We start from the raw sequence: 26,583 nt of genomic DNA, 5'->3' as shown, positions 1-26,583 counted from the left end.
GCCAATTTCCTCCTTTACCATCAAGGGCTCTGGCTGGGGGGAAAGGGTACCCAATCTTCCTTGGGGAGTCCCCAGGGTGGCTTCTAGGGTCTGCCTGGAGCCCCACCCCCTTTCCTGGCCCTAAAATTCTTGGTGTTGCTAAGGGCTTCCTGCACGTGAGAGCTTTCCAAGGGAATGTTGGGTCCTGCCCCCTTCCTATTTAAGATGGGATCCCTTCACCCTCTTTGTGCCCCTAAATCTGGGTTTCTGGCACTCATCCTGGCAGCAAATATGGGTGTCCGGCGTCACCTGGCCTCCACTCCCAGGCCACCGGCCCGGAGCCAGGTCCCTCTGGCCCTGCTCTGCTCAGTGCCTCCAGGCTTCCCCACCCCCTCCTTACTGGGGTTGCCAGGCTGAAAACCAAGCTGGGGCAGAGGAGGGAGGGAGGCTCTTGCTGGAACTCCTGGAGGTTATTTAGAATCAGCTGGGCAGTGCTGGAGGGGAGAGCTTCTCAGAGGTCTCCGGGTACTCCAGCCTTGATCATGCTTCCCTCCGCCAAACCCTTCCGACACCTGGACACACAGAGTCGCAGACATGGGCACATGCACACACACACTCCATCCATAGCTACACTGGACACCCGAACACAGGGTATTCGGGGTCACCTGGTGTTTACTGTGTAAGGCACAGGTCTCTTAGCTCGTGGGAACCCGAAGAGCCTCTCACGGTTGACCCTGGGGTGCGGGGATGCACACACTACAGAAACCCTCATCTCCCATGGTGCAATACACCGCCCTGCCCGCAGGAACACACTCAACACGGCACAGCCACATGCAGGAACGCACCTCATCCCCAGGCAGGACTCAGAGACAGTCACAGCATAGGTGTGGCACCCAGGTGCACTCTTCCAAGGTCACACAGGTTCACGCAGGCACCCATGAACACCCAGACCCCACTGACACGCTCGGGTGTCCAAATCCGCACGGAGACGCCTGTACACTCAGGTACCCCCGAGCACACATCTGCTGTGACTCACACACACACACACACACACACACACAGACCCTCTGTGCACACCCAGCCCTTACAAACAGCCGTGTCACCTGGCACCACATGCCTGCCTGGCAGACACGCCAGCGCCCGCCCTCAACCTCTGTGTGACCTTCACGAAGCAAATGCCAGGCCTTTCCATAAAGGCTGCCTGGCACCTCCTGCAAGGGAGTCGGGTGGAGTGGGGCAGGGAGCCCTGGGAGATGCCAGGCCTGCCTGGAGGAAAGACAGACACCCGGTGATTTGGTGCCCAGGTTCACAGTCCGGCTGCCCAGGCTGAAATCCTTCCTCTCCGGCTAACCAGGTTGTTCGTCCTGTCTGTACCTCAGTTTATTTCTCTTGAAAATGGGCCATTAGGGGATGCCTGGGTGGCTCAGTCAGTTAAGTGGCTGCCTTCGGCTCAGGTCAGGATCCCAGGGTCCTGGGATTGAGTCCTGCATCAGGCTCCTTGCTCAGCGGGGAGCCTGCTTCTCTCTCTGTCTCTGCCTGCTTGTGCTCTCTCTCTGACAAATAAATAAATAGAATCTTAAAAAAAAAATTAGGAAAGAAAGAAATGGGCCATTAGTGTGTGTCCAGACACAACACAGTCTCTGAGGCATTTAACAGCAGTTGACTACTTTTGTGGTTGTTAGGATTTTTACCAACTGGAATGTGTCTCCTTTCTCTTCTACTCCCCTCCTGGCTTGTTTGTTGCCCATTGGCCCCTTGGAGGAGAACTCCCTGGAGCAGATCTGCTCCTGGGCTGCACGGTCCTCCAGAGGCCCAGTTCAATGCTTGGGGAGCCCACGTGGGCAGGCCGAGGGGCCCCGGGGATGGGGGGGACAGGGAGGCAGGTGGCAGCTTCCCCCGAGGGTGCTGCCAGTGGTCAGGCCCTCTGAAGGGGAGTCTTGTGCAGGTTTTTTCCTTTCTGGTGGAGTGTCTGGGCATGTGGCTCTGATGTCAAGGCCTGCTGGCTGCCCTTGACTCCACTTTATGGCCTTGGGTCCCTTTGGGACATTAATGGAGCAGCCTCTGGCCCAACTTTGTTCCACCCTGAGCAGTGGCAGGCCAGGGAAAGGTGACAACTCCACATAGTCCCAGGGTGTAATTCTGGAGGGCAGCTGAAACGCTTTCCACCCCTACACCCCCCCCACACACTCAACCGGCAGTTCCAAAGGCCCAGTCCCCTCCCCTCTGCCCTTCCAAACCCGGGGGGACAGCAGCTCCTGGAAGCACAAACAGCGGGGACCCCAGGGAGCCTCTTCCCATCCTGGCCTCTGGGCTCCTGCTTACGTGAGCGGCGTCCCCTGGGGCTGCAGGATGGGCCAGCCGTTCTGGTTGGGCGCCCTCTGGGACTTGGCTCTCACCTTCCTTTACCTGCCTTAAATGACCTGGGCAAGGGTGAGGTCCTGAGTATGTAGGCAAGTTCCTCTCCCCGCCCCAGGGGCACTCAGCAGCACCAGAACATCCAGGCTGTGCCTTGGGAAGGAGGACATAGTTTTCAGGCAGCGAGGCCACCAACTCCTTGCCACCCTTCTATGCCTCACTCTCCTCATGGAGCTGGGATGTTAACACAGCTCACAGAGTTGGCGGGAGACATAACCGGGCTCATGTGCATAAAGCACTAGGAGTGTGCCAGGCACATGGCAAAGATTCAGTAAGTAGCTTGTTATTATTGCTTTATACCTACAAGGTTCTCACCTGGCCCTGGTATAGCAGATGCTCAATAAATGGGCTTTATCCTCAAAGGCCCAAGGTCATGATCTAAGAAGATTCCACCTTAAGAGTTTTTTTTCTTTTCTTTCCTTATTTCTTTTCTTCCTTCCCTCCTCCTTCCTTCCTTCCTACCTCTCTTTCTTTCCTTCCTTCTTTCTTTCTTTCTTTCTTGTAGGCTGTACACTCAGCATAGAGCCCAACATGGGGCTCGAACTCACAGCCCTGAGATGAACACCTGAGCTGATACTGAGTCAGATGCTTAATTGACTGAGCTACCCAGGCGTCCCTTAGGAGTTTTTGTTTTTGTTTTTGTTTTTTTTTTTACTTTTAAAAATTAATGTCTAGTAAAATTCACCCTTTTTAGTATACACCGTATGAGGGGTTTTTATTGTGGAAAGTATATATAACATCCAATTACCCATTTTAATCTCTCACGGAGTGTACAATTCAGTGTCATTAAGTATGCGCACAACTATCACCACGTCTGTCTCCAGAACTTTCTCATCTTCTCAAAAGGCAGCTCTGTCCCCATGAAGCACTAACTCCCCACCCTTTGCCAACCCTTGGCTCCCACCATTCTACTTTGTGTCTAGGAATATGACTGCTGTAGGGACCTCTTCCAAGTGGAATTTTACAATATTTGCCCTTTTGTGTCGGGCTTATTTCATTTGTGCTCTCTTCACTTGTGCTCTCTCTCTCTCTGTCAAACAAATAAAATCTTTAAAAAAGAAAAAGACTTTATGTATTTTTATTTTGAGATAGAGCACGAGCGGGGTTAGGGGCAGAGGGAGAGGGAGAAGCAGGCCCCCTGTGGAGCAGGGAGCGGGATGCAGGGGCTTGATCCCAGGACCCTGGGATCATGACCTGAGCCGAAGGCAGACGCTTCAGTGACTGACCCATCCAGGCGCCCCTCCTAAAGATTTTATTTTTAAGTAACCCAATGTGGGGTTCGAACTTATAACCCTAAGATCAAGAGTCGCACGCTCTACTGACTCAGCCAGCCGAGAGACCCTATTTTTTATAGTAGCCATTCTAATGAGTGTGTGCTGCTCTCTCATTGCACCTTTGATTAGCATTTCCCTAATGATTAATGGTGTCGGGCATCCTCTCATGTGCTTATTGTCCATCGGTATGCACACATATCTTATTTGTTGTGCTTTGGTTTACTGGACTTTACAAATATTGTGGTTTTCGCACATCGAAGGTTTGTGGTAAGCCTACGTCAAGCACGTCTATCAGTGCCATTTCCCCAGCAGCATTTGCTCGCTTCGTGTCTCCATATCACATTTTGGTAATTCTTGCAATATTTCAGACTTTTTCATTCTCATTGTATTTGTTAGGGCAAACTGGGACCAGTGATTAAAACTCACTGAGAGCTCAGATGATGGTTAGCATTTTTTAGCAATCAAGTAGTTTTCTTTTTTTTTTTTTTAAGATTTTATTTATTTATTTGACTGAGAGAGAGATCACAAGTAGGCAGAGAGGCAGGCAGAGAGAGAGGGGGAAGCAGGCTCCCTGCTGAGCAGAGAGCCCAATGCTGGGCTCGATCCCAGGACCCAGGGATCAAGACCTGAGCTGAAGGCAGAAGCTTAACCCACTGAGCCACGCAGGCGCCCCAGCAGTCAAGTATTTTTCAATTAAGGTTATGAACTTCCTAGACCTAATGCTACTGCACACTTAATAGACCACAGTGTGGTGTAAGCATAACTTTTATATGTCCAAGAAATAGACAAAATTCAGGTGCCATGCTTAATTGCAGTGTTCTGGAACCAAGCCTGCAATATCTCTGAGGTATGCCCATATCTTCTCCGGAGAAATGTTTAATTTAAGTTCTTTGCCCACTTTTTAACTGGGTTGTTTGTTTTTTGTTGTTAAGTTTTAGCTCTTTATATATTCTAGTTATCAATCCCTTATCAGATACATGGTTTGCAAAAATTTTCTCCCTTTCTATGGATTGCCTTTTCACTCTCTGGATAGTGCCCTTTGGTGCCAAAAAACTGATAATTCTGATGAGGTACAATTTCTTTTCTTCTTTTTTTTTTCTTTTAAGATTTTATTTATTTATTTGACAGAGAGAGAGAAGCACAAGCAAAGGAAGCAGGAGAGGGAGAGGCAGGCTCCCACTGAGCAGGGAGCTGGATGCAGGACTTGATCCCAAGACCCTGGATCATGACCTGAGCCAAAGGCAGACAGTTAACTGACTGAGCCACCTGGGCACCCCTGTTTTTTGTTGCCTGTGCTTTTGGTATCATATCCAAGGAATCATTGCCAAGTCCAATGTCATGAAGTTCCTAGGAGTTTTATAGCTTTTAGTTCTTCCATTTAGGTCTTTGATCCATTTTGAGTTAATTTTGTATATGGTGTGAGGTAAGGATCCAACTTTATCCTTTTCCATGCGAATAAGCAGTTTTCTCAGCACCATTTGTTCAAGAGACTCACTGTCCTTTTCCCATTGAGTGGTCTTGTTGCCCATACTGAAAATCATTTGACAATATATGTGAGGGTTTATTTCTGGGTTCACTCGACTCTGTTGGTCTCTAAGTCTGTCTTTATGCCAGTACCACACTGTTTTGATTACCATAGGTTTGTAGGTTTTAAAATCGGGAAGTGTGAGTCTTCCAACTTTGTTCTTCTTTTTCAAGATTCTCTTTTTTTAAAAAGGAAGAGATAACATGAGCAGGGGAGAGAGGGAGAAGCAGACTCCCCGCCAAGCAGGGAGTCCCATGTGGGGCTTTGTCCCAGGAACCTGGGATCACAACCTGAGCCGAAGGCAGACACTTAACCAACTGAGCCCACCCAGGCGCCCTCTCTTCTCATTCTTTTTTTTTTTTAACAAGTCTTTTTTTTTTTTTTAAGATTTTATTTATTTATTTGACACACAGAGAGAGAGATCACAAGTAGGCAGAGAGGCAGGCAGAGAGAGAGGAGAAGCAGGCTTCTTGCTGAGCAGAGAGCCCAATGGAGGGCTCAATCCTAGGACCCTGAGATCATGACCTGAGCCAAAGGCAGAGGCTTTAATCCACTGAGCCACCCAGGCGCCCCCCATCTCCTCATTCTTGAATGCAGGATGTCTTTTGATTTATTTGTGCCTTCTTTAATTCCTTCCAGCAACATTTTTGTTTTCCATGCACTTTTGTCCCATTGGTTAAGTTCATTCCTAACATCTTATTCATTGTGATGGTATTGTACATGGAATTGTTTTCATAATATTCTTTTTGGATTATTCATTGTTCGTGTACAGAAAGGCAACCGATTTTTGGTGACTTTGTATCATGCGACTTTGCTAAATTCATTTATTAGTCAGTTCTGAGTGTTGACACAGGTAATCCCCACTGCTGGCTTCTTTCTCTTTGCAAAATTCTCTTGAGACTGATTCAAGTCATTTTGTGTATCAGGAGTTAAAAAGGAAACTGCTGCTTCTTTCTACTCTTGCTGACTCTTCACTTCTGACAGCAAACATGTGTGGTCCCCCCCGCCCCCCACACACACCAACCAGTTCGGCAGCTGTCTGTGACACGGGCTGGGTGAACTACATTCTGTTTCAATTCTGACACCAACTGCCTGGAGCTACTACAGATCCCACAGGTGAAGGGCTCAGTCTGGTAAGGCTGCCCCCACTTTAGCTTAAGTCTCAAGTCCAGGGTGTGTCTACATGGGCTTTGGCCCCACCACCGGTTAAGTCAAGGTTACGACAACCCCCGCCTCAGGTTTGGTTAATTTCCTAGAGCTGGTCACAGAACTTCAGTAAACAGTGCACTTACTAGACCACTGGTTTATTGGAAAAGATACAGCTCGGGAACAACCAGAAGGAGGAGATGCAGAGAGCAAGGTCTTAGGGGAGGGGCCTGGAGCTCCATGCCCTCTCCAGGTGCAGCCCCTCCGTGTGCTCAGCAACCCGGAAGCTCTCAGGGATGTTGATGGAGGCTTCATTTTTTGGCACAACTCATTAAATCATTGGCCGCTCCATTGGTGACTCACTCAGCCTCCTGGCCCCTTCCCTTTCGGTCCAAGGAGGGGGACTGAAAGCTCTAACCCACTTAATCACATGGTTGCCCATCTCCCCCCACCCCTGCAAGGAGTCCCCATCCTGAGGCTCTCCAGGTGTCCCCAGCAGACAGTCATCTCCTGGCAGGCAAAGACACTTTTCACTGCAGACAGTCCTAGGGTTTTTAGAATTGGGTGACAGGAAACCAGGGCAGAAACCAAATATATATTTTTTATTATTTCACAGTAGTTCAAAAAAAAATTTTTTTTTTAAGCAGGCTCCACAGGGGCGCCTGGATGGCTCAGTCGTTAAGCGTCTGCCTTCAGCTCAGGTCATGATCCGAGGGTCCTGGGATCGAGCCCCGCGTTGGGCTCTCAGCTCAGCTCGAAGCCTTCTTCTCCCTCTCCCACTCCCCCTGCTTGTGTTCCCTCTCTCGCTGTGTCTCTCTCTGTCAAATAAATAAATAAAATCTTAAGAAAAAAAAAAGAACAAAGGAAACTAATTATATTGAAACACTTGCCCAAAAAATGAAATTGTAATAATTCCTCTGTAAAAACTTTTATTAAAAAGTGATACCATTGGAGAATTAAAAAAAAAAAAAAAAGAACAGGACTGGAAATGTATATTTTCTTCCTTATGTTTTCTTTTTTAAAAAATATTTATTTGAGAGAGAGACAGAGAGAGCACAAGTGTTGGGGGGAAGGGGCAGAGGGAGAGGGAGACACAGCGTCTGTGCTGACCAGGGAGCCTGATACGGGGCTCCATCCCAGGACCGGGAGATCATGACCTGAGCCAAAGTCAGACACTTAACCAACTGAGCCACCGAGGTGCCCCCGCTTATGATTTTTTTTTTCAAAATATTTATCTATTTATTTGAGAGAAAGAGAGAGAGACAGAGAGACAAAGAGAGTACAAGCAGGGGGAGAGGGCGAGGGAGAAGCAGACTCCTGGCTGAGCTGGGAGCCAGACATGGGGCTTGATCCCAGGACCTGTAGATCATGACCTGTGCTGAAGGCAGACACTTAACAATCTGAGCCACCCAGGTGCCCATGATCTTTTTTTTAAAGGTTTTATTTATTCATTTGACCCAGAGAGAGAAAGAGAGAGTGAGAGAGAGAGCACAAGCAGGGAGACCTGCAGGCAGAGGAGGGAGAGCTCTCCGCTGAGCAGGGAGCCTGATGTAGGATTCAATCCCATGACCTGAGCTGAAGGCAGACACTTAACTGACTGAGCCACCCAGGCGCTCCCATGACTTTCTTAATTTTTATTTTATTTTTTAAAAAATATTTTATTTATTTATTTGACAGAGAGAGATCACAAGTAGGCAGAGATACAAGCAGAGAGAGGGGAAGCAGGCTCCCTGCTGAGCAAAGAGCCAGATTCGGGGCTCGATCCCAGGACCCTGGGATCATGACCTGAGCCGAAGGCAGAGACTTAACCCACTAAGCCATCCAGGCACTCGTCCTGTGACTTTCTTAATAACATTTTCTTTTCTCTAGTTTACCTCATTGTAAGACTACAGTATATAATACATATGCAAAATACATGTTAATTGATTGTTCCTGTTATTGGTAAGGTTTCTGGTCAACAGCAGGCTGTTAGTAGTCAAGTTTTTGGGGAACCAAAAGTTATATGTGGATTTTCAACTTCGCGGGGAGTAGCACCCCCAACCCACTTGTTGTTCAAGGGTCTACCGTATTTTTACTTATCTTGGGTATAAACGCAGGAGTGGGATTTTGGATCACCCAGTAAGTGTACAGTTCATTGCTTAAGAAACTGACCAGCTGCCTTCTAGAGTGGCTAAGCCACTTCCTGCTGGAGTCTTCCCTCCAGCAACGGATGAGGAGGGTTCCAGTTGCTCCAAATCCTTGTCATCAATTGTCATTATTGTCTTCAGTTCTTGTCTGTTTCTTGTTTGTTTATTTGAACCATCCTAGCAGGTGTGAAGGGATGGGTCCGGGTGTTAATTTGTATTTCCCTAAGGAGTAATGGTGTTTCCTTTGCTTATTTGCCATCTGTATATCTTCTTTGGCGAACTGTCCAGACTTTTGATCATTTTTAAATTGAATTCCTTGTCTTCTTTTTATTGAGTTTGGAGTCTTCATTATATAGTCTGGGTACAGGTCCTTTGTCATATATTTTCTCCTAGTATGTAACTTGTCTTTTTATGCTTTCGACTGTGTCTTCTGCAAAGCAGAAGTTTTTAGAGTTTTTAAGAAGTTTTTTGATGTTTGATTTTTATTTTTTTAAAAGATTTTAACTATTTATTTATTTATTTGACAGAGAGAGAGTGAGATCACAAGTAGGCAGAGAGGCAGGCAGAGACAGAGAGGGAAGCAGGCTCCCTGCTGAGCAGAGAGCCTGATGCGGGGCTTGATCCCAGGACCCTGAGATCATGACCTGAGCTGAGGGCAGAGGCTTAACCCCCTGAGCCACCCAGGCACCCCAGATGTTTGATTTTTAAAGGAAGTTTGAATTTTTGGCTGTTTAAAAGTTCTGATTTCTGGGGCCCCTAGGTGGTCCAGTCGGTTAAGCCTCCGACTCTTTGATCTCAGCTCAGGGCTTGATCTTGGGGTCGTGAATTCAAGCCTAGGGTTGGGCTCCACACTGGGCGTGGAGCCTACTTAAAAAATAATAATTAAAAAATAATAAAATTTGTGATTTATTTCCTAAAATTGGACTACCCGTTTGCCCAGGACCCCCAGCACCACCCTGCCTTTGGTGTCAGATACCTGGGCCCTGGGAACATTTGCTTTAATGGTAGGGATGTGCTCAAATGGGGCTTGAGCAGGTAGAAGGCGGCAGCTGACCAGTTTGAATTCTGACCCGTGTTTACACTGGTCACCTGGATACCCCGAAGGAGGTGGTGCTTGTCCCCATTTTGTGGATGAGGAAACTGAAATCCAGCCATTTCTTCCCAGGTCATACCTCTGGGAGTTGGCAGAGCCAGCATCTCCCTGCCTCATCCTGAGAATCTCTGCCTTGCAGTGCCCCAGGCTGGGTCCCATTTCCTCCCCTCTGTAGCTGTGTCTCTACTGTCACAGTCTGTATCCTCACTCTAGCCACACCAGCTTCCTTGCTAGTCCTCACACAAAAGCCAAATCCTGCCCCAGGGCTTTTGCACTTGCTATCCCCCCCCTACCCCCACCCCTGGAGTGTTTTCTCCTACCTCCTGACCAGTGGCCTGCTCCTTCTTATCTTTCAGGCCCTGCTCACATGTCTCCTCCTCAAAGAGGCCTGGCTCAACTAGCAGCTAAAATCACCTCTCCAGTAACTTTCAGTCACCCACCTGGTTTCTAATTCTGTTCATGGCACAGTCCGGTTCATACATTCATTCGTTACATTTTATGGTTTATTAGGTAAATATGTATGGGGTGTCTACTGTGTGCCAGGCCATCTTCCTGGCTCAAGAGATATAGCAGTGAACAAAGCACAAAAATCCTTCCTCTCCAAGTCTTAGTTCTAGAAAGGAAGGCAAATAGTAAAGAAATCAAATATAGAGTATGTCAGGTAAGTAGTATTTCTTTTTTTTAAGGAAGGGAGATATAAAAATATTGGGGCAGAGATTCAGATCTTAAATGTGTTGGTCAAGTGAGACCTCCTGAGAAGACAACGTTTAAGCTGAGGCCCGAAGGAGGTAAAGGAGGAGCCACTGGAGATCTGGGCAGGGGAAGCAGCCTGTGCAAAGGCCCTGAGGCTGGAATGTATCTGGAATGTTTAGGAAACAACAAGGAGGCCATTGTGGCTGGAGTGGAGTGAGTGAGGGGTGGACTGGGAGGTCATCGGGCAGGGCCCTGTGGGCCACAGGGGGGACTTGGGCTTTTGCTCTAGGGTGAGCTGGGAGCCATAGAAGGATCTGAACAGAAGAAGGATGGGACCTGACACAAGTGTTCAAAGGCTCCCTCTGGCCACAGTGGAGGGGAACAGACTGAGGAGCAAAGACAGGAGCCAGGGACCAGGGCAGACACAAATGTACTGGTCCAGATCCAGGCAAGCACTGAGGCAGGGCTGACCCAAGAGGGGGTGCGAAGTGGACAGATTCTGAATAGACTTGGGCATCGAGGAAAGGGTAGAGCCAAGAAGGCCCCGACACTTTGGGGGTGTGCACTGCCGCCAGGCTAACCTGTTTATAGTCCAGCCTCCCCATGACATGTCCTTGAGGGACAGAGGATGGTCTGTCTCAGTCACTGCTGGGTCCCCAGCACCTCTACAGAGCCTGGCTCTCAGAGGCGCTCAGTAGTTTGAGCTCCGCAACTCCCCATCTCTTTTGGGGTATCTGTCTCTCTTTAATGTCTCCTATCTGCCCTCCCACCTCAACCAGGAATTTCCTTGTACATTCCTTTCCAATGTCATCTCAGCTTCGCTGACCCGTCTTCTTGCCCATCCCCTTACAGCTTTGAGGCAGAGAATGGGCCCTCGCCATCTCCCGGCCGCAGCCCCCTGGACTCGCAGGCGAGCCCGGGCCTCGTGCTGCATGCTGGGGCCGCCACCAGCCAGCGCCGGGAGTCCTTCCTGTACCGCTCAGACAGCGACTACGACATGTCCCCCAAAACTATGTCCCGGAACTCGTCGGTCACCAGCGAGGCGTGAGCACCCCCTTGTCACCCTCCAGGCCTGCTCCCACATGAGCTGCCCTTGCCAGCAGGGAGTGGGGACCCTGCCCAAGCCCTGGGCCACCTCTCCCTTCCAGTGAAAAGTAAACAGCCCCCTTGTCCATAGCAAGGGCTCAGTCCCGCTTACCCACTGGCAGCTGGCCCCCCCTCAGCCCTGTCCCTCCAACAAGGAGAGAACTCCACGTGAGCCCCTCCCTGCTGCCACTTCTTCCTACAGACTGTCCACCTTGGCTGAGCCCACTTTTCCTTCTCCCCCACCCCAGGGCTCCCTAAGCCAGCCCCCCTTATCACAACCACCTGTTGAGGTGTGAGCACCCCCAGACCTGCTCAGCCCCCTCCCCTCTCACTGGATCCTCCAGTCCTGGCCCTACCCATCCAGGTACCCGCCTCAGCACCCCCATCTCCTTCCTGCTCCCCACCCCCTCCTGCCCACTGCTCTTACCAAGCCCAGCCCCGGCGGGGTATTTATGGCTGTCCCCTTTGTCTCTGCACACCCCATCCCTGCCCACCCACGTGAGCTCCTCTCTCTGACCACCACTTCCTTCAGGACCAGCCCCTGCAGGGTGTCTACCCTTGGGAGGTGTAAGTGCCTTCTCCCCTGACCTGTCCGAGCTTCCCCTCCCAGCCCACCAACCTCCCCAGGCCCAACCCACTCTAGCGAGTTGCTTCTCTGGCACCCTAGTCCTTCTCCACCCAGGCCCATAGGTGTCCCGATGCAAGGACTCCTGACCTGCCCCTGTCCTTGGTTGCAGGCATGCTGAGGACCTCATTGTGACACCTTTTGCCCAGGTAAGACCCCTTTCCTAAGGAGGGAAGGGGTTCCAACCCTCCCCCACAGTTGGGGACGGTGCCTAGCCCCAGCCGCCTCTCCACGTGGCTCCCTCTTTTCACTGCGGCTCCCTATCCCAGGTGCTGGCCAGTCTCCGGAGTGTTCGCAGCAACTTCTCACTCCTGACCAATGTACCCATTCCCAGCAACAAGTAAGTCAGGGCTGGTCCCCAACGGTCCTGATTGCAAGGCTAACTAAGCACACCTGGGTTCAACTCTTAGCTCTGCTGTGTGACCTCAGGCAGGAACTTGATCTCTCTGAGCCTCTGTTCAGGCAACAGCTCCCCCTGAGCCAGTAAACCATTGCAATTTGAATGCCTAAGACAGAAACTTAAAACTAAAGACCAAGGGGTCCAGACACTTTGGTGATGAGGCCAAGGGTAGCCAGTTACCCCAGGCTTGGGGCCACTGCACGCCCCGATGCCAACTTCTTGGGCAAATAGCATCTTGTGGTACCTTTGCTCCCCCTCCATAAAATGGGAATTTAATAGCGCCTCCATTAGATGTGGCTGTGAGGAGTCTGGAAGATGATACACAGGAAAGTGTGAGAACATTGTTCAGCACTAAAAAGCGCGTAGTTATTATGTGGGGGCAGGGGTGTGGCCGAGAACTGCTGGTCCCTCCAAGAGTTAGGGGAAAGATGCTCAAGGAAGTAGGAACTTTGGAGACAAAGGACCTGTCCCTACCTCTGACCAGCCCTGTCACTCCTTTGAGCCCGTTTCCTCATCTGTAAAATGGGTCCTTATGGGGCTCTGTGAGAGGCTGCAGGCTGAGTACATGGGACACAGTGAGCGCTCAGAAAAAGGAAAACTGGCATTATTCATGGAGGGGGGAAGCAGGAATCCGGACTCACAGGCTGATGCTGGAGGTCCATTTCTTTGCAGACGGTCCCCATTGGGCGGCCCAACCCCCGTCTGCAAGGCCACGCTATCAGGTAACAAAGCCCAGGGGGTGGGAAAGGGGCCCTCTTGCTGCTGGGGTGGGGGTCCTCTCACTCGGGGTGGCTGTCTTAACTGTCCTTTCCCAGCACCCCTCTCACCTGGTAGACCCCCATCATCACGGGCTGGGGCCTCTGGGTCACCACCTGTGCTGCCCCTTCTCCAGAAGAGACATGTCAGCAACTGGCCCGGGAGACACTGGAGGAGCTGGACTGGTGTCTCGAACAGCTGGAGACCATGCAGACATACCGCTCCGTGAGCGAGATGGCTTCTCACAAGGTGAGCGGGCCTGGAGCCAGCAGGGCGGGAGCAGCCCCTGGGCGGGGCCTGGGGGGGGTGGGATAGGGGCCACCCGCTGGGTGGGACCTATAGGCGGGGATTCCTTGGGGGCGGGGCTGGTTTCTGGATAGGGCCAATGAGGTGGGACCATTCCCTGGGCCTGTGGGGTGGGGCTGACTGCTGGGTGAGGCATGGGGCGGGGCTAACTATGGGGCGGTCAATCAGTACATGGGGCCTATGGGGTGGGAGTCCATCCTTAGGCGGGGCTGACCCCCTAGTCTGCCTGTTCCCGTGGGTGCTGACTTCTCCCAGGGGTGGGGGAGCCTGGTGTGTGTGTGGATGGGTATGGGTGTCTTTACACCTGCATGTAGACAACCGTCTCTCTTAAGCGGGGTTCTTATGCTAGAGTCTACAAGTGTGTATGTGCCCGTGGGTCTGTGTGGCTGTCAGTTTGCAGGCTACACATTCGCAGCACAAGGTGGGGTGGGAGGGGATGTTTTAAGAGGGCACATCAGGAGCGGTATGCAGATGTGTACCTACGAAGGATATATGGGTGTGCACAGACAATTATACTGGGTTGCGTGTGGGCCTGTGCCAGAGGGGTATGTTTACAAGTGTGAGTTGGCCTAGGAATGAATCTGAGTGTGTATCTCCATGTGTTTGTGACTCTGTGCGCGCGCATGCAGGGCTACAGGGGAGGGTGCAAGGCTCCCATGCACAGCTGTGCAGATTGTAGACTGCACAACTCCAGAGGACACCATTCAGAAAGCAGGCAATATGAATGATGTTTCTGTTGTGCAGCATGGTGGTTGCCCTCGTGGGAGGAAGAAGACTATCAGGAAATGAGTATGCAGGTGGAGGTGTCTGTGTTGGGGGTGGGTGCCTACACCTGTGGGTGGAGGTTTGTCTGGGAACATTCAAGTCTGAGGTTGATTGTGTCTCTGAGGGTGTACTGAGCATCTGAGAGTGTGACTGTCTCTAAATGTAGGTCTTCGGTTGTGTTTCTGCAGTGGTGTGTCTGTGTGTTTGTGGGTGTGAGTGTGAGCATTCCCTCGTGGATTTCTCAAGGTCTGTCTGGTACCCAGGGCCCCATGGGTTTTTGTGTCTGTTTGAGAAAGTGTGTCTGTGGCTATGCTGAGTGTTTGTTAAGTGTGCCAGTATATCTGGGTGTTTGTCCCTAGGTGTGTGTCTCCACATCTGGGTGTGACTCTGTGTTCCTGGAAGTGCTGCATCTGAAGGTGTCTACCTCCTGTGTGTCCAGCCGTCTACCTGTAAATGTGTTGGACATCAGAGTTGTGACTGGGTGGTATGTGCTTGCATATGGGTTGGTGTGGAAGGTGTGTCTCAGAGTGTTTGTGTGTCTGTGAATGTGTAGAGCACCTGGGTGTGTGTCTTTGTCTCTGGATGTGTCCATGGAGGGGACATGTCCTCTCCAGGGTGTGTGTGCCTCCCTGCCGTCCCTGGCAGCCCCACCTGGATCCTGGCTTAGGCCCGTGGGCTCCGATGCCCCTTTAACGCCCCCCCCACCCCCGGCACCACCTGACGTTGCATGCAGCCTGCCAGTGCTGCAGTGAGCACGCACACGCACACACACAGGCGCACACACGGAGCCCAGAGCCTCCAAAGCCACCTCCCGGGACCCTCGCCCTGCCCCCTCATGGGCAGGGGTCCCAGGCCGCCTCCAGCCGCTGCCTTGGGGGGGCCCTTCAGGGCCAGGGGCTGGCAGACCATGTAACCAGGGCTGCTGTCGGGAGCGCGGAGGGGAGGGGAGCCCCCAGCCCTGCTGGGCCGGCCCAGGCCCCTCCGCGGCTCCCCCTTGCACTGCCCACCTGCCCAGAATCCCCCCACCCCCCCACAGTGGCTGTTAACCCCAGGACTCCCTAAGCCCAGCCTCTCTGTGCGGCAGCCCCGAGCGGGGCTAAGATTCCAAGATGCCCTTGGTGGATTTCTTCTGTGAGACCTGCTCCAAGCCGTGGCTGGTGGGCTGGTGGGACCAGGTAGGGGAACTCGGAGTGGAGGGTGGGCAGGAGACTCAGCCCTGGCCCTCCCACCTTGGATTCTACAGCCCCTGGTCTGGGCTGGTGTGTGCCTCTGTGCACGTGTGTGGCCTGAACATGAAACCTTGTGACTGTCTGTCTCTGTGTGTGGCCCAGGACTGGGCGGGGAGAGTGGGTGGCTGGGGATGTGGGTCTCTTGCTGGATGTGACTGTCAGCACTCTCCTGTGTGTGTGTCTGCAGTGGCGTGGGGCTGTCTGACCATATGCTTGTTTGCCTGGGTCATGATGGGGCCCTCTCTGAGATCATATGGCTGTTTGTGGTGGTGTGTGTTGGGATGTGTTTGGGAGCCCAGACCTGTGTGATTTTTCTGGGGCATGTGACCCCAAGTATCAGGGACTGCCTTATTGTGTATGCCCCTCGATTCGTGTGGCTGTGGCTGTGTAGAACTGTGTAAGATGGTAGTCTGTGACTCTGTGTGTGGTTGTGTGACTTTGTGGGTCCATCTTGTGTGTGTATGTGTATCTTTCTGTGCAACTGGGGTCTCTGGCAGCACTGGGAGGAGTAAGCGCCCCATTCTGGTGTGGGCTATGTGAGCTCACCCTTCCTGCCAAGCATCCCTCCTGCCTCTCTGGATGGAGTCTGCTTCTGGTTTGGGGGTGCTTTGGCGGAGCTTGGGGGCGGGGAACCAATGCCCTTTCTCCTCAATGCACAATGTCATAGCAGACGCTTGTGTGAAGTGGCATGGGGGGACCAGGAGGGACTGCCAGGCCTGGTTCTGTGTATACTCCGTTCATCCACGCATGTGCCCACCCCTCTGAGGTTGGGGGAGAGGGGCTGTGATGGGAACCCCCCTCCCCTGGGTGACCGAACAGGGTTTCCTCAGCTCAGTATTCTCCCCTGCCCTGCCAAACCTTCTCTTCACCCAGAACTTGCATTCTCTCCTGTGAAGGAGAGATTGTATTCTCTCCTTCCAAGCTGGGTTTGGAGCTGGGGGCCAGGACGCCTTGGGAGTGGGGCCCATATCCTTGGAAGACTTGGGCCAGGGGGGCTCTGGGAAGCCAGGGGTTAAGGGTCCTGAGGCCTGCCCCCCTTTCCCCCAGCTCTGCAGCTGGTTGGAGGGGGAGTTGCTAAGGAGACTCCCATCACCATGGCGACGGGATTCTCCTGACACCCCATTGGCTCACTGTTAGGCAGTAGCCCCTCCCTTCCACAGGTGCCCCTCTGGCTCCTCCTTTTGGGCTGGAGGAGGAGGAAGTCTGGGGAGGGGTGCCCCCCTTCCTCAGGAAGGGAGGGGCATGCTGAGTCCCATCTTCCCAGCCTGAGTCCCCAGCCAGACCCGGAGGAGAGGAAGGGCTGACTCCCCTCCCCTCCAGCAGCTTGCTGAGGGCTCTCTTGGCTGAGCAAAGAAGTAGGAGGGGCTCATGGGATCTTCAGAAGTTTCTTGGGAGGGGCTGACCTCCCCCACCCTCTGATTCCCTGTCTCCCCATCATTCCTTCCTTCTTGCCTCCTTCACCTTAGTTCAAGAGGATGTTAAACCGTGAACTCACACACCTGTCAGAGATGAGCAGGTCAGGAAACCAGGTCTCTGAGTACATCTCCACCACATTCCTGGGTGAGTGAAGGGTAGCACTTTGTAGGGACTCTGCACGCCTGGACTGGAGGGGGCTGCCCCAGACCACAGGTCTAATTGGTGACATTTGCCCCAGGGACCCTGGCTCCTGACTCCCCAAAGATCAGGGTTACCACTCTCAAGAGTTCCCATACTCTCGATGCCCCCAAACGCAGAGGGATGTCGACTTTCTAGAACCTCCACATTAAAAAATTTCTCCAAGCAGAAAAGACCCTCCAAACTCAGTGGAACCACAGTGGAACTCTCAAACTAAAGACCCCAAGAATCCCACAAACTCAAATAGGATTCTTTTTTTTTTTTTAAGATTTTATTTATTTGACAGAGAGAGATCACAAGGAGGCAGAGAGGCAGGCAGAGAGAGAGAGAGAGAGAGAGAGAGAGAGAGGGAAGCAGGCTCCCTGCTGAGCAGAGAGCCCAATGTGGGGCTCGATCCCAGGACTCTGAGATCATGACTTGAGCCGAAGGCAGCGGCTTAACCCACTGAGCCACCCAGGCGCGCCTCAAATAGAATTCTTAAACTTCAAATGCCGCCAGGCTGAAAGGCCTCCCCGAATTCAGTAGCATGTCCCACTTCGGATCCCCCCCCAACACACACACACACACACACACACACACACACACACACACACACAAGAATTCAAGAGATCCTGCAAACCTAAAAGAGATGCTCACCTTCAGTAGAGTTCCCAAACTTAAGGGAGCTGGTGTCCTTAAGAGTCCAGAAGAGAACCCCCAAACTTTCAAAAACACTCCAAGCTGAAAAATCTCCCAAATTCAGGAGAATCGCCCAACTTAATATGACCCTCAAATTCAGTAGACTCCTGCGGACTTTCCATACCCGATACGGTGATACAGAATACCTCGAATTCATTAGAACCCTCAAGCCCATGGGGACCTCCAGTTCGTCCTAATCGCTGAACCCAAGAGCCCAAGCTGAGGCTGTCCCCCACAATCTCAGGATAATTTCATCCTCTCAATTTATCGCCAAAGTTTTCCAAATTCTGGAGAACCATCCTGCACCGAGCTCAAGAGAAGTGTTCGGAGTTTCAAAGGCTCCCGCCAATGGGGGTGTGGCCATGCCGAGTTCTGACATCCAGCCAATGGGAGCACGGCATGCAAATAAGCCCTATTAGGCCCCGTTATTGAGTGGCAGGGCCCCAGGTCACAATGGGTGGCCCCGGCTTGGCTCTGGAAGCCGTTGAAAGCTCAGGAAGAGGGCTCCTGGGGCTGGCCCCCAGGTGGCTGGTGTCAAAGGGGTGGGCTGGTGGGAGGGTTCATGGAGCCAGAGGCTACCCTTCCCTCCCGCCTCACCCTGCTCTCCACTCCCACCAGTACTCTTAGTCACCACGGAGGTGTCCCCCCAGTCCGAGAAGTTTCCCTGCCTATACAGGGCAGGCAGCGACTCTCTCTAGCACCCCCACCCCGCTTCCTGACTTCCCATGCCACCCCCCTGCCAAACCTGGCAATCAGATTGGAGCCACCCCATAGCTCCGGGCCAGCCTCAGGGTCCCCACTCCAGCCCACTACATCCCAGAAGAATTCCTACTTTCCTTCTGGTTTCCAGCCTATAAGTAACCAACAGCATGACACCCTGAAGGGGTCTGCCCTCCCGAGTGAGCCTTCCCAGGGCGCAGTGGGGAGCAGGGGAGGGGAACTGAGGGCCAAATGAGGGCATCTCTGTGGGTTGCTCATGCTTGTCTGGCCTCTGTCTTCTGTAGACAAGCAGAATGAAGTGGAGATCTCATCTCCCACAATGAAGGATCGAGAAAAACAGCCAGCACCACGGCAGAGACCCTCCCAGCAGCCCCCGCCCCCCGGGCCACAGTTCCAGCCCATGTCTCAGATCACAGGGGTGAAGAAGTTGAGACACAGCAGCAGCCTGAATGATTCCAGCATCCCCCGCTTTGGGGTAAAGACCGACCAAGAGGAGCTCCTGGCCCAAGTGAGTGGCGATTCCGCAGGGGCTGGACCAGAGAGGGACAGGTGTCTGCTGGGGCCCAGCCAAGGACTGGGCATTGGGCCAGTCTGAAATGAGGATTCAGGTATACTGGGGTTATGAGACTCTCAGGAGAGAGGGAGTAAAGGAATCAGGATAGGACAGAGCTGAGTCGGGAGGTGGAGTGAGCTCGAGCGTGGCCTCTCAGCCCAACCCCTCGAAGAACTCCGGAGTGTGAACAACACCACCGAGTTGAGCCCATGTTGAGGCAAGAGCACTGAACTCTGTACCCCTGTGTCAGTTATTGGCTGTGGGCTGCCCCCAGAGTGGACAGCGTTACCTCCTCTGTGTAGCTCCCGTAGGGGCAAGAAGAACAGTTTTCTGGATAACAGAGCCGTGTGAGTCTTGGTAGGCCACAGTCCCAGTGGGTGGGGGATGGGTGCACCCGTCAGTGAAGGGGGTCTGGCCAGAACCCCCATAGCACCCACTACTGGCCAGACCTGGGTTCAGCCACGGGGCTCCCACATGGGTTTGTACAATATTTATTGAGCACCTACTGTGTGCTGGCACTGTTCAGGGTTCTGGGGAGACATGGAAAACTAGCCCAAGTTCCCTTCCCCCTGGCACTGATGAGCAGTTTAGCTCAGAAGTAAAACTGCGCTCTGGGGTCAGCCTAGCTGCGATCACATTTCGACTTGGCCCCTCGTGAGATACAAGGTCTTGGGGAAGTCTCATCACTCCTCCGGGCTTTGGTTCTCAAACCAACCAAACGAGATCAAGCACTCCGAGTCATGCTGGGCAGATAATAATCAGGGCACAGTGGCTGTGGTTATGTTGTTATCTTAGGGCCCCTTGGGTAAGTTCCCAGCCGCTGAGCACGCCCCCCGCTGGAAGCGCGATAAGGGTGCTGCCTTCAGACCAGAGCTCTGGATTGCTAGGGAAGAGTGGAGAGGGGTGAAGGTCAACCACGAAGAACTTCTGACCTAAGTGGGTAGGGCTTGGCCCTGGGTCTTGAGGGCTCCTGACCTCTGGCCTCCCAACTCTGTCAGGAACTGGAGAACCTGAACAAGTGGGGCCTGAACATCTTTTGCGTGTCAGAATACGCCGGGGGCCGCTCCCTCAGCTGCATCATGTACACGATATTTCAGGTAGGGCGGGCCGAGTGGGGCAGGGTGCGAGGGAGGGGCGCAGCGTGGAGAGCGGAGAGGCCGCGGGACTCACTGCCTCCCACCCCCGTTCCTACCCCAGGAGCGGGACTTGCTAAAGAAGTTTCGCATCCCAGTGGACACCATGGTGACCTACATGCTGACCCTGGAGGACCACTACCACCCCGACGTGGCCTACCACAACAGCCTGCACGCGGCTGACGTGCTGCAGTCCACACACGTGCTGCTGGCCACGCCCGCGCTCGATGTGAGCCCCCCCCCCCGCGCACCCCCAACTCCCCCATCTCTCTCATTGCCCACCTGCCATCTCCCGTTGGTCTCTCTGCCCCTGGGTCTCTAACCTCCGTCCCTCTCTGATCCTGTTCCTCTTTCTGATTCTTATCTCTCTCTCCTGTCCCCCTTCTTTTGTGACACCCCCATCTTTCTCTTATCTCTCAGACCCCCCATCTTTCTCATCCATCTCTCTCTGACCCCCACTCTCTGCTCCTAGGCTGTGTTCACGGACCTGGAGATTCTTGCCGCCCTCTTTGCGGCTGCCATTCACGACGTGGACCACCCTGGGGTCTCCAACCAGTTCCTCATCAACACCAGTGAGTGGCCTCCCCCACGGGGGCGGGGCCTGCCGGGTCGGAGGCGGGGCCTGCCCTATCAGAGGCGGGTCCTGCTGGGTAGGAGAGGGCCCGGGTTGGCTTCTGCGCTCCTCTGACCCCCTGCCTGGGCCTGGGCCGCAGATTCGGAGCTGGCGCTCATGTACAACGACGAGTCGGTCCTGGAGAACCACCACCTGGCCGTGGGCTTCAAGCTGCTGCAGGAAGATAACTGCGATATCTTCCAGAATCTCAGCAAGCGCCAGCGGCAGAGCCTGCGCAAGATGGTCATCGACATGGTGGGCGGGGCCGGGGCGGGGACAGGACAGGACAGGAAAGATCGCCTCTGAGGCTTGGGGAGAGCGGCAGGGTCTGAGTCCAGGACCGGAACCCCCGGGAGCGGCGTCCCTGTGGGGGCTGGGAACAGGTTGTGCCAAGCGCAGGTGGGGTCCAGGCAGCCCGGGGCAGGGCTTCAGCGACCCCTGTGATGCCCCCTTACCCGCAGGTGCTGGCCACGGACATGTCCAAACACATGACCCTCCTGGCTGACCTGAAGACCATGGTGGAGACCAAGAAAGTGACCAGCTCGGGTGTCCTCCTGCTGGACAACTACTCTGACCGCATCCAGGTGCCCCCCCCCCCGCCCGCCCGCCATATATATAGAGAGACTAGAGCTTCTCTAGGCTTCTCTAGACTAGACTTCTCCTCTCCCCTTTGGGTCTGGGTGGCTCCCCTCCCTCAGCCTCTAGCTCCCACGCTGCCCATCTTCCTGTTCCTTTCTTTTCTCTCTCCCTCTCATCTCCATCCCAGTCTCTGTCTCCGGCCATCCCTCATTTCTCCTTCTGTTCCATCAACCCTTTCCTGTCCCCTCTGCCTCCCCCAACACCACCTTCTCTCCTCTCCCCAACCCATCTCTTTCTTTTCTCTCCCTCACTCTTCCTCTCCTCCCCGTTTCCCTTCCCTCTCCATATCCCCACTACCCCTTCTCCTCATTCTCCCCATAAAGGGGGAGGTAAGGAAGCATGAGGTCCCACGCTGGGACAGGGGCACAGCCTCTGAAGGTCCCCCGCCTCGTGCAGGTCCTTCGCAACATGGTGCACTGTGCGGACCTCAGCAACCCCACCAAACCACTGGAGCTGTACCGACAGTGGACGGACCGCATCATGGCCGAGTTCTTCCAGCAGGGAGACCGGGAGCGGGAGCGGGGCATGGAGATCAGCCCTATGTGCGACAAGCACACAGCCTCGGTGGAGAAGTCTCAGGTACAGTGTTGCGGCCCCTGTGGAAGGTAGCAGGGCGGCCCTCCCCATCCCATGCTGGCCTGGAGCTGGGAGACGTCCAGGTGCTCCTGACCTGCCCCTCCACAAAGTCAAGTTTTTCTGGTTTTGGTTTGTTTGTTTTTTCCTTTTCTATCTTGATGGGAAATTTGCAACATTTTCTCTCCTCCAGAACAACCAAACTGAGCCTCTGGACTCAACGCTTGTAGACCTGAGTCAAACAAGTTCTAACTCATTTGTAGCCACCAAATAGCTAATAATAATACTTACCTAGCTCTTAGTTACAGACCTTATGTCCATACAGCCTCTCACTTTCCCAGTAACCACTATCTTGTCCTTGATTTTTGGTGGATTTTTTTTTAAGATTTTATTAATTTTTTTTGACAGAGAGAGATCACAAGTAGGCAGAGAGGCAGGCGGTTGGCTGGCGGGGGGAGGGGGGGGAGCAGGCTCCCTGCTGAGCAGAGAGCCTGATTCAGGACTAGATCCCAGGACCCTGGGATCATGACCTGAGCTGAAGGCAGAGGCTTAAACCCCTGAGCCACCCAGGTGCCCCTGGTAGATTTTTTTTTTTTTTTAAGATTATGTACTTATTTGTTTGAGAAAGCAGGAGTGGTAGGGTGGGGGGAGGGGCAGAGGGGGAGACAGAAGCAGCCTCCCCATGGGCAGGGAGCCAGGGAGCCAGATGCAGAGGCTTGATCCCAGAACCCTGGGATTATGACCTGGACTGAAGGCAGATGCTTTCCCTTGATTTGGGTGGATTTTGAAATGAGATGCAGTGACTCGTCATCGTGTGCTTATTTAACTTAACAAGAGGTACAGAAACACAATCTTGTTTGTAAAGTGTGAACGGGAAAGAGTCTCACCCTCCCCACTTTCAGTCTCCTCCCCGGTGAGACCTATTTTTTTCCCGCTTCACTGTGCATGCCTTTCCAGACCAGAGTTACCCAGCGTTGGCACTGTTGACATTTGGGGCCAGATCATTCTCTGTCACAGGGGCCGCCCTGGGCTTTGGAAGATGTAGAGTGGCATCTCTGGCCTCCACTCTCCCCTTCCAGTGATAACCTATTTCTGGACACTTCCAAATGTCCCCCGAGTGTGTAGATCACCCCATCCTCCAACGCCTGGCAAAACCAGTTTCATACATTTTATTATGTAGTTACGGTTACAGACAACTTAATAGTTCATGGGTTTTGCTTTTTAAAAAAAAATAAGAATTTTATGAATATATATCTGTTTTTATACAGCTTGCCTTTTATCCCAAACAGTGCTTGGAGATCTGTCCAAGTGTTTCCACATACAGTTAGCTTGTCCTTTTTGACTGTTGTATAGTATTCTCAAAGGTATAGAGAGCTAATGGTTTCTGGGGAGACTTGGTTTTTCTCCATTGCTGATCATTTAGGTGTTGATGGGTTACAAATTCACAGTGACTCAAACAAGGTAGATCTTCAGGTTTATTTCCTCTTAAGTAAAAAAGCCTAGAGAAATAATATCACTCCCTTTGAAATGGTCAGGCATCTAAGAGAATTCCCTTCTATCATCCAAAGCCTCGGGCCTCTGTCCCCAGAAATGCCTCTTATGATCACAGATGCTATTGAAGCTCTAGCGATTTTGGCTACATAGCAGGGAAGAAAGGTTTCTGCCAGTTGAGGCAGCACCCCTACACCCTGTTCCCACCCCAGCTCCAATCTTCCGTCCACCTGTGGTCACATTGCCACCCTCTCTCTTTGCAAAGGAGGCTGGGAAATGTAGTTTTCAGCTGTGTGAGGGAAGCATTGCCTCCACCAAGAAAAATCAAGATTCTGTTAATAAGAAGGAGGGAAGAGGGACAGCTAGGTCGCTCAGTCAGTTAGGCGTCTGCCTTCGGCTCAGGTCATGATCCCAGGGTCCTGAGATCAAGTCCCATTTCTGGCTCCTTGATCAGCGGGAGCCTGCTTTTTCCTCTACCTGCTGCTCCCTCTGCTTGTGCTCGCACTCTCTCTGACAAATAAATAAGTAAAATATTTTTTCAAAAGCTTAAAATAAGGAGGAGAGAAGATACTATCAGAGTGGATTAGCCAATCTTCTGCCGTGGAGTTATTTCTAGTTTTTCTTTGTTGCAAAAAAAAAAAAAAATGTTACTAATATCTGAGGTTTACCACAATTTTTTTAAAAGATATTATTTATTTATTTGACAGAGAGAGATCACAAGCAGGCAGAGAGGCGGGCAGAGGAGGAGGGGGAAGCAGGCGCCCCGCTGAGCAGAGAGCCCTACTGTGTGCTCCATCTCAGGACCCTGAGATAACAACCCGGGGCCAAAGGCAGAGGCTTAACCCAATGAGCACCCAGGTGCCCCCAACCACAATCTTTTAAAACTAATTCCCGATCGACAGATCTATGGATATGGACAGGTCTATGGATATATGTTTCAGTATTTGCTGGCATCTCCTATGTAGAGATTTTTTTTTTCTTACCTGTGCAAGAGTTTTTCCAGGGTGGATCCTGAGAAGCAATTTGCAATGTTAACGGCCATCAGCCTCTTTTGAATTTTGCTAGATCCCACAGCGTGGCAGGACAGTCTGCACCAGCGGGCCCCCAGTTTGTGCCTTTCTCCCTTCTCTCCCAGGTGGGTTTCATTGACTATATTGTACACCCGCTGTGGGAGACGTGGGCTGACCTGGTCCACCCAGATGCCCAGGAGATCCTGGACACGTTGGAGGACAATCGGGACTGGTACTACAGCGCCATTCGGCAGAGCCCTTCCCCGCCACCTGACGAGGAGCCCAGAGGGCCAGGCCACCCACCCCCACCGGACAAGTTCCAGTTTGAGCTGACTCTGGAGGAGGAAGAGGAAGAGGAGGTGTCTACCGCCCCAGGTGCATTTGAAGTGCGGGATTTGACCATGGCTCAGGATCCATCCCCGGCTCAGGAACTGTGGGAGGTGGATGGCCATGCCCTGCCCACAGAGGTGAAGGTAGAGGAACCTGGCGTCACACAGCAAGGCAACTCAGCACATAGTGTGGCTACGCGCGAGGACGGGGCCATGTCCCCAGACGCATCCGTGGAGGCTGGGGGCCACAGCAGCCCCCTGGCCCTGTCTACTGAGAGCCCCCCTCTGCCTTCCTTGAGGACCCCGCCCTCTCCAGAGGAAGCCCCGGGCCTCGAGGGCCTCCCCTCCGTGGCGGCCGAGGTGGGGGCCCAAAAAGAGCACCAGGCTGCCAAGAGGGCGTGCGGTGCCTGCACGGGAACATCTGGCGAGGAGCCCACCCCACTCCCAGCTCCTGGTGGGTGGGGGTCAGCTGGAGGTCCTACCTGAGCCCCAGCCCCTCCATCCTGTTGCTCTCCCCGCCTCCCTCCACCACCATCACCCCGCGACCACCTCCTCCACTGCCTCAAAGACTCTTGGGCCTCCTGAGAAAAAAGAAAACAGAAAAGTGGGGTTTTTTCTCTTTTCTTTTTTTCCTCTTTCCCCCCACCCCCACCCACGGGGCCTCTTTTTGGAGGTGGGGGCTGGGGAACAAGGGACGGAGGTCCCGGAAGGGATTTTATTTTTGGAATTTTAATTGTTACATTTTTAGAAAAAGAAAAAAAAAAAAAAACCAGGATAAAACACAGCCACTGTAGACGCTCCTGTTCCGGACTAAACCCCTCGTGTCCCCCCTGCCCGCCTCCCCTCCTGTGCCTCCCCCCAGGTCCCAGGCTCAGTCTTCCGGCCTCCTAAGGCTCCCCACCTGGGCCCAAGCAGGCATCGCACCTCCCTCCCTCCCTCGGGGCTTTTCCTCTGAATTTTGGAGGGTCTCTGGAACCCAACCAGGAATAGCCATTCTGGGCGGGGGCTCTGGGGGGGCTGTCTCCGGGGTGACCCCAGCTCCAGCCCCTGTCTGGCTCACTGCCCACCCCCCCCCAGAAGTCTTCCGCCTCATTTTGCACAAACCTGGCAATACTAACTTCGGGGACAGGGACGGGGACAGGGGAGCTGTGTGCTTTCAGATGTAGCGGAGAGGAGGTGTCAGAGGGACATTCACACCACTAACCCGGGGTCTGAGGTTCGAGGAGGGCCTGATCCCCCCTCCGCTTGCCATCCCCTTGCCCTTACACTTTGGGTTCTGTTTGAATTTTCTCCATTTGGGGGGAGAGGGCTCTGAACCACACCCCTCCTTCCAGCTGCTTCTCCTCTTGTTTCTGCCTTAATGATTCCCGTGGCCCTAGGAGAGGGGTTTGCAGTGGCTCCCACCTGCACCTCGGGTGGGGTGGGGCCAGGCCCAGAGCCCCCATCCTGGGCATCCCCCCCTCATGCCCCGCATCCTCCTGACCCCCTTCATGACCCTTTGCCCTAGGAGGAAGCAATAACAGTGTACACCCACATCCCCTTTCGGGGCAGCCCTTTCCCACCCTGGCACCAACCAAAGTCATTTCTCCTTTGCCCCCATCTGGCCACACCTCCCCCTCACCCCTTAGCTATTCCTGGAGCAATACGACAGACAGATGCAAGGCCATTTTTCTCCAAGCCATGGGGGACTGTTTGGAAGGAAAGACCACCCCCCTTCCCCCTCCTTTATGCCCTTCGCCCCGTTCTGCAGCCGGGCGAGGCGGGGCGCCTCTCTCACTCCTGCACCCCCAATTCTGAGCACACGGTACTGTA

The 26,583-nt window shown here is 53.2% G+C and overlaps 1 protein-coding gene across 7 annotated transcripts in view; it reads left to right on the top strand.

Moving 5' to 3' along the window:
- The window catches only part of LOC111162526 (phosphodiesterase 4A), a 41,629-nt gene extending 16,251 nt beyond the window's left edge, over positions 1-25,378 (top strand). For 5 of the 7 annotated variants that reach the window (XM_022527008.1, XM_022527007.1, XM_022527006.1 and 2 more), the window contains 14 exons: positions 11,104-11,295; positions 12,075-12,111; positions 12,232-12,302; positions 13,035-13,084; positions 13,255-13,367; positions 16,885-16,978; positions 18,715-18,938; positions 19,982-20,080; positions 20,181-20,345; positions 20,589-20,688; positions 20,830-20,984; positions 21,191-21,313; positions 21,765-21,947; positions 24,568-25,378. In XM_022527008.1, the coding sequence (XP_022382716.1) occupies positions 11,104-11,295; positions 12,075-12,111; positions 12,232-12,302; positions 13,035-13,084; positions 13,255-13,367; positions 16,885-16,978; positions 18,715-18,938; positions 19,982-20,080; positions 20,181-20,345; positions 20,589-20,688; positions 20,830-20,984; positions 21,191-21,313; positions 21,765-21,947; positions 24,568-25,257 (2,296 nt within the window). In that variant the 3' untranslated portion in view covers positions 25,258-25,378. Of the gene's footprint in view, positions 1-11,103; positions 11,296-12,074; positions 12,112-12,231; positions 12,303-13,034; positions 13,085-13,254; positions 13,368-15,298; positions 15,365-16,884; positions 16,979-18,714; positions 18,939-19,981; positions 20,081-20,180; positions 20,346-20,588; positions 20,689-20,829; positions 20,985-21,190; positions 21,314-21,764; positions 21,948-24,567 lie in introns of those variants that run through there. The other 2 variants (XM_022527013.1, XM_022527012.1) reach the window with 2 other exon arrangements.
- Positions 25,379-26,583: the final 1,205 nt, after the last annotated feature.

Source organism: Enhydra lutris, unplaced genomic scaffold (assembly GCF_002288905.1).
Source record: "Enhydra lutris kenyoni isolate GAN:26980312 unplaced genomic scaffold, ASM228890v2 scaffoldscaffold92, whole genome shotgun sequence".
Classification (NCBI taxonomy): Eukaryota; Metazoa; Chordata; class Mammalia; order Carnivora; family Mustelidae; genus Enhydra; species Enhydra lutris.
This window is presented reverse-complemented; position numbering and strand designations above follow the sequence as displayed.